The sequence below is a fragment of the Lactuca virosa genome, chromosome 7, assembly GCF_052849685.1.
Source record: "Lactuca virosa cultivar CGN04683 chromosome 7, Lactuca_virosa_CGN04683_v6, whole genome shotgun sequence".
Taxonomy (NCBI): Eukaryota; Viridiplantae; Streptophyta; class Magnoliopsida; order Asterales; family Asteraceae; genus Lactuca; species Lactuca virosa.
The window spans coordinates 213,318,099-213,325,793 of NC_136432.1; the positions used below are offsets into that span (position 1 = coordinate 213,318,099).

At 26.7% G+C, this 7,695-nt stretch overlaps 1 protein-coding gene across 1 annotated transcript; it reads left to right on the forward strand.

Annotated features, from left to right (window-relative positions):
• Positions 1–2,350: 2,350 nt before the first annotated feature.
• LOC145125217 (peptide methionine sulfoxide reductase (Protein of unknown function DUF829, transmembrane 53)) lies at positions 2,351–5,073 on the forward strand. The gene is made up of 7 exons (XM_079060712.1): positions 2,351–2,683; positions 3,393–3,450; positions 3,563–3,643; positions 3,722–3,757; positions 3,849–4,079; positions 4,151–4,292; positions 4,378–5,073. Exons 1-7 carry the CDS (start codon positions 2,487–2,489, stop codon positions 4,872–4,874), a joined length of 1,242 nt encoding a protein of 413 aa, XP_078916838.1. The 5' UTR covers positions 2,351–2,486; the 3' UTR covers positions 4,875–5,073.
• The last annotated feature ends 2,622 nt before the right edge of the window (positions 5,074–7,695 follow it).

Consider the following 7,695-nt stretch of genomic DNA (forward strand, 5'->3'; position numbering starts at 1 on the left):
TAGGGTTTTTTTTTTTTTTAATATTCTAGGTTTTTATTTATTTATGGGATAATGTCATAAAAAGCCTTAAGTTTGGCAGAAAATGTCGGTTTTACCCTTCGGCAGATTTTTTGTTCGTTTATACCGCAAACTTGTCATTTTTTTGTCGGTTTTGCCCTTTTTACCTGCAATAGCAGGTTTCCATGAATTATTTTTTTACCCGTTTATACTGCAAACTTGTCATTTTTTCGTTACCATGAATTATTTTTTTGCGAAAAAACCCTTAAGTTTACAAATATTTTGCAAAAAAACTCTTAAGATTATAAACATATAAATTATAAATATATATTCAAAATTTGATAAAAAACTAAATAGTTTTCTATTGAAACATATTTTTAGCTTTACATACGGTAAATTTTATATTGGTTCGATATAAAGTTTTTATATTTAATATTTAAAAAAGTTACCTAGTTTTATCAAAATTTGAATATATTTATTAATTAATACTTAAATTTTTCAAAGAAACATTAAAAAACGTCTGTTAGCTAATAATTAACTATGTTAAAACAGTTAAACATATGAATAATATGACATTAGTTACATTCAATTAATTTTTTAAAAAGGAAAATAAAAATATTTTATATGTTTAAAATGTTTGTATTTTAGAAATAATAAACTATCATATTTTTTTATAAAAATAAATATATTTATATAATAAATTAGACAATATATTTATATTTTATATGTTTAAAATGTTTATGTTTATTTTTGATGTTTAAAATGTTTATAATATTTTTATAAAAAATATATGATAATATTATTATGTATTTTAACATATAAAAAATATGATACATTATTATTTCTGAAATACAAACCTTTTAAACATATAAAATATTTTTTTTCCTTTTAAAAAAATTAATTGAATGTAATTGATGTCATATTATTCATATGTTTAACTATTTTAGCATACTTAATTATTAACTATCAGACGTTTTTTAATTTTGCTTTGAAAAGTTGAAGTATTAATTAAGAAATATATTCAAATTTTAATAAAACTATGTAACTTTTTTAAAATTTAAATATAAAAGGTTTATATCAAACCAATATAAAATTTACCGTATGTAAAGCTAAAAATATGTTTCAATTTTGGTTTCATAATATAAGTTCAATAAAACTTATATTAGTTTTGATATAAACTTTTGACATTTAATTTTTAAAAAAACTATTTAGTTTTATCAAATTTGAATATATATTTATATTTTATATGTTTATAATTTTAAGGGTTTTTTTGCAAAATATTTGTAAACTTAAAGGTTTTTTCGCAAAAAAATAATTCATGGTAACCTGGAAACCTGCTATTGCAGGTAAAAAGGGCAAAACCGGCAAAAAAAAATGACAAGTTTGCAGTATAATCGAACAAAAAATCTGTCGAAGGGTAAAACCGATATTTTCTGCCAAACTTAAGGTTTTTTATGACATTATCCCTTTATTTATTTTAAATTGGAGTTTTTTTTTAGAATTGCAGTTTTTTTTTTAAAATTGCAGTTTTTTTTTACAAAAAGTGTAGTTTTTTTGAAAAAAATTTAGTTTTTTTTTTTTAAAAAATTGCAGTTTTTTTGAAAAAAAAATGTAGTTTTTTTGAAAAAAAAATGTAGTTTTTTTAAAAGCAGCTTTTTTTAAAAGAATTGCAGTTTCTTTTTTGAAAAAATTGCAGTTTTAATAATAAAAAATTTCCTTTTTTTAATTTAATGTTTTCTGAAAAAAAGAAAAAAATCTCTATTTTAAAAAAAAATCAAAAATTATTTTTAAAAAAATCTTAAATTTGATTTATTATGTTAATTTTGTTCAATAACACAAAAAAATAAACATTACATGAGATCGGTAAGATTACGATCATGCCCTTAATGAGTTAATTTTGATCTAACGCTCCATCTTTAGTTTTCAGGTTGTCAGGAAACTGAGTTGTCAACCGATCTCACCTTTTTATATATATATATATATATATATATATATATATATATATATATATATATATATATATATATATATATATATATATATATATATATATATATATATATATATATATATATTGTTTTGGTAGAGAAAACAAATCCACGAATTATCAAGTGAAATTTCTCGATTATACTTATTATATAAAATTCCTAAAAACGATTATCTTTATTTTGTGAATAAATCTATTTACTATTTTAATATTTTTATGACATAATTGAACCATATTGATTATGCAAGAAAAGGGGAAAAAATAAAAACCCAAAACACGTTTCCGCCAAGCGATCACATTGCCGCATCACCATTATCGGCCGCTGGACCCCACTCCCAATAAGATACAATCTCCTCGTGAAAACCACATCCAACAGCTCCTCAACGATCCACCACCACCACGAGAACTAACTCGCCTTTTTCTCTGATTTCATCTTCAGTAATCATCGTGTTTGTGAAAAAAACTGATTAGGGTTTGAGCTGGGGGGATAAAGCCTAAAGTTATGTTGAGTAGCGGAGGTGGAGGAACCTTTTATTGGGTTCGAAATGAGGAGGATACGTCATCTGCATCGAAACTCGAAGGAATCGTTGTAATTTTTGCTTGGGGTTCGCTTGACGAGTCTCGCTTGAAGAATTATGTCGATCTGTATTCGTCTATTGGTTGGAATTCTCTTGTTGTTCTATCCGATTTTCTCAACCCGTAAGTTCATCTCATTTCTCAACTCAATTAGGAGTTCTATGTGTGATATGGATATGGTACAGCTGTTTAAGTATTTAAACTATCGAAAAGGTTCTGAAATTGTTCTTCAAGTACTGTATCATGGGGCAAGCTAGAAGTTGAGTATCTTGTATTAATAGATGCTATATAACTGTAGGATTTGATTTGGACTATAATATATGTCGGAATGTTAAAAGTATAAAGCGTATATGCTGGGAGAATCAAAGGATCCAAGTAATTCGCCTTTTTTTTGCGCGAAATTTGATGAATAATTGAATATAAAACTATAAGAGTATTAGAGTATCAAAGCGACATCAAAAAAGGGTTTTGATCATTCCTCAGATTTTAGGGATAAGTGCATCATAGTAATTGTGAAATATCTTGTTGCTTGATTGATCTTTTAGGATCTTTGAAACAAAACAATTCGTCCCTTAGGATAAAAAACAGTTCTTTTGTGGGCATCTATCACATACTTATGCATATGATACATCAATTTCTTCACATGAATGGCGTAGGAGACACCATAATCATGCTTGTAGCTGTAGCTGTTCATTACACTTATAATTGATAGAAATTGGCCATAAACAAGGTGGATGTTTGAAATTATATATCTTGTTCAATAATTGCATATATACAATTATGAATTATCTCACCAACACTTTAAATTCCTGATTTGACATAATATTTGCAGATTTTTTCCTGAGAAAGCCACAGCACTTGCATTTTCCATCCTCAATGAGCTTTTAGAGGTCAGTTATTAACTTATTATCCATTATAATATGTAAACTCTAATATTTCTTTTAACATTTTTAAACTGATTATTCCCTTTTAAAGTACTAAATAAATATATTGTGAGTGTAGGATTTGAGATCTAGACCATGTCCTTTAGTCCTTGCATCATTTTCCGGTGGCTCACAAGCTTGTATGTATAAGCTTCTTCAGGTAAAATTAAATATCATAAAACTTAATTTCCACAATTAAAATATATATTAATATCTAATCATTATACACATGTTGCAGATTATCGAAGGAACATGTGAAGCACATCTCAATATGGTACATAACCATATGTTAAATCTGTATGTTTTGCTTTTTAATATCAATAACACTTTCATTTTCTAAATATGTATATTCTTTTTTTATGAAGGATGATAGTCGATTAATCATGACATGTATCTCTGGTCAAATGTTTGACTCTGGTCCGGTCAACGTAACCGGTGATTTGGGTGCCCGATTCGCCCTTCATTCCTCCATTCTTGGATCATCAAAATTGGTATCTTTATTTGCAAAAGGTGTCACTTCTGGATTGGATGCTTTATTTCTTACAAGATTCGGGTCCCACAGATCTGAATACTGGCAAACATTATACTCCTCTGTTGTAAGTTTTTTAAATTATCCCATTTCACTTATTTTTAATCTTCCTTTTTACAATTTTGTTAAAAAATTTAGGGTTTGGGCGCCCCATTTCTCATATTATGTTCGGAAAATGACGATCTTGCCCCTTATCCCGTTATCTGCTCATTTGCTCAACGGGTACAAGGTTTAGGTGGACATGTGAGATTTATTGGATGGAAAGATTCTCCTCATGTAGGTTAGTAGTTTTGAAGTTTATCAGCTACCAGCTAGCTTTTCAGCTAGTCTGTAATATTGAGTATTAATTTATTGTTTTTTTTTAGGTCACTACGAGCATAATCCTATACAATACAGGACAGCTGTCACCGAGTTTCTTGATGACTCGGTTTCAATATTCAACAAAAAGCTTCAAAAACTTTTTGAAAGAAATGGAATGGAGGGAATGCATGACAAAATATGTGAATTAATTTGTGATCTTCAAAATGCAGCGGTTGACTCAAATCAAAGCCTTAGAAGGGTGGCAGTGGGACCCAATGACCATTTCTTTTTACCAAGTTCTTTGGAGTATCAAAATAAAGAATCAGGATCTTTACAAGATGAACAAAAAGAAAGAAGAAATGGTAATGGTAATGGTGGTGGTGTCCACGTGGCAAGTCCTCCATGTTTGAATCCTCATAGTGTTCTTGGTCAAGTTCTTTTTGATGCTTGTGTTCCTAAGAATATTGAAGGGTGGGACATTAAGTTTGATGGGAAGACATTTGGATCTGGTCGTAAGAGGTTGTCTTTAAATGGGTTGAAACGAATAAGGTCAAGATTGTAAAATGGCAAACATGAGAGAGATTTGTATAATAATATAATATAATAATGATATAACAATAAAAATGTATATATTGATTTTGCACGAAATGTATAGGTAGGACGAATGTAGAGGATATGGTATGTTTATGGAAATGTTTAGAGATGTGTTTTGTAATAGATTGTTTGTTTTGGTATATGAGAAGTATAAGACGTTAGAAACATGTTACGAAAATAGAAATAATTATTAAGGAAAAGTGTTGTTTGATGGTTCGTATAACTAAAATCTTTATTAAGTTCAAGGGGAACACAAACATGATACAAAACGGATTACAAGATTAAAGAAAAAGAAAACTTACATTTTGGATCTATCTATCAAATTGAAAAGTTCTAAAGGCTTGAAATTCGAAAGGAAAAAATGGTAAACTTAAAAAAAAGGAGTTTGGATGCCTTCGACAAACGAGAAAGTCTCTATTTATTGGCAAGAGTTGGATTCGAAAACCGGACCTCAACTTGAATTCATGATGTTGGCTATTTCGGCTAGTTATAATTTTGAATTGGTTTATGTCTTGCCACATTCATTATATGCATGATTATTTTTTCAGTGTTCCAATGGAAAGTATCAATAAGGCTCAAAATACTTTACTCATAATTTGTAAGGGCCTTTTCCGACCTTAAGGCCCCGTTTGATACGCATCTTTCCAAGTCCAAACAGATCTTTCTGGCTGAATGGACCGGAAAGACTGTTTGATTTGCACAAAAGAATGGGTCTTTCCCGGTAAGATATGTCTTTCCCAGAAAGCCCCAAAATCATATCTTTCTGGCTGAATGGGCTGGAAAGACAATTATACACCAAACCCCGCTTCTTTCTTTCTTTATTGAATTATTAATTTTTTTAAATAACTTTTTTTAAATTTATTTTTTTATTGAATTATTACTTTTTTTCATCATTAAGAACAGTCAATCAGATGTACAATCAAACAACATGGTTTCTTTCCCAGTCAGAAAACTTTCCCAGACAGCACTTTACCAGACAACACTTTCTCAGACATATACTATCAAACGGGACCTAAGTTAGTCTCTTCTAAATCAATTTGTTACTCCTTTTATATATAGAATTACACGGATACTCATCCATTACGCAAAATATAACTATATATATATATATATATATATATATATATATAAAGTTGATATGAAACATTTATTATTTATGAATTATATGATAATGTAGATCTCTATTAAAACTATATAATCTAAGTCGTATCAACTATCAATGGCCTCCACTCATGGGTTATCATGAACAAAATTAATATAATATATGGTTTAATTTTAATTATAGTTGTTATGATTAATTAATTTTTAAAAAGTTTACTTGCTTAACTTTTTAACTTTTATCATTGTAATTTGACAAAATTACATAAATGGTCTATGTGGTTTACCAATGGTCACAAACTCAGTTCATACTAACTTTTTTTGACGCAAATGGTCCTTGTGATTTGCAAAACTTGCATGGAAAATCCTTTTTATAGACGCCGTTAATTTTCAGTCGTTAGGGCATATCACGTGTCTAGCATGTGAGGTATTTTGGTCTTTTCAGGTTAGGGCATATCACGTGTCTAGCATGTAAGATATTTTGGTCTTTTCAGGTATAGCAGAGACCGAGTTTATGACATTTGATAACCACAAAGACCATTTATGTAATTTGTCTTAAATAAAATAATATATTTAATAAAAATATATTTTGTTTTATTATAAAAAACTGTAAAAAAATGTTTTTTGTAATTTTTTTATTATTTATGTTTTTACGATATACATAATATAAATCAGTTTTGAGAATTATAAAACAAGTTTGCCTTTAGCTTTGTGGCTAAAGGCTTTGGCCGATGAAGGGAGGGGAAGGATGTCCCAAGTTCGAATCTTCCCCATCATCAACCAAAGTCTTTAGTCACTTAGCTAAAGGTAAACTTGTTTTATAATTACTAAAACCGATTTATATTATGTAAACTGTAAAAACATAAATAATAAAAAAACATATTTTTACAAAAAAAAAAATATATGGTTTAACGTATTGTAGAAAAAATTACAAGCATATTATATATATATATATATATATATATATATATATATATATATATATATATATATATATATATTACATATTTATTTTATGTAAAATATTTATTTTATGTATTTTAAAAAATACATTTTCATATAATATGTTATTACATTGCTATGATCCTAAAACATATTTTCACATTTTCATAAAACAAAAAGTTTTTTTTCTTTCACGTAAAAAAATAAGGTTTTTTTTACGTATTTATTTTATATAAAATATGTTCTCTTTATGTATTTAAAAAATATATTTGCGTATAATATGTTATTACGTTTTTATAATCCTAAAATATACTTTTACGTTATATTAACGTCTTTAGCTAGTTTATACGAAAACATAAAATATTATGGTTAACATAACGTAAAAAGTATATTTTAAGATTATAAGAACGTAAAAATATATTATAAGAAAAGTTATTTTTTAATTACATAAAAAACATATTTTACATAAAATAAATACGTAAAAAACTAATTTTTTATGTGAAAGCAAAAAACTTAGTTTTTTATGAAAATGTGAAAATATATTTTACGATCATAGTAATGTCATAATATATTATACGAAAATATATTTTTAAAATACATAAAAAAATTTACGTAAAATAAATATGTAAAAAACATACAAATTGTTCGTAATTTTTTTTACAATGCTTAAAAAATATATTTTGTTTAATAAAAAAGTTTTTTGTAAAAATATGTTTTTTGTACTTTTTTATTATTTATGTTTTTACGAT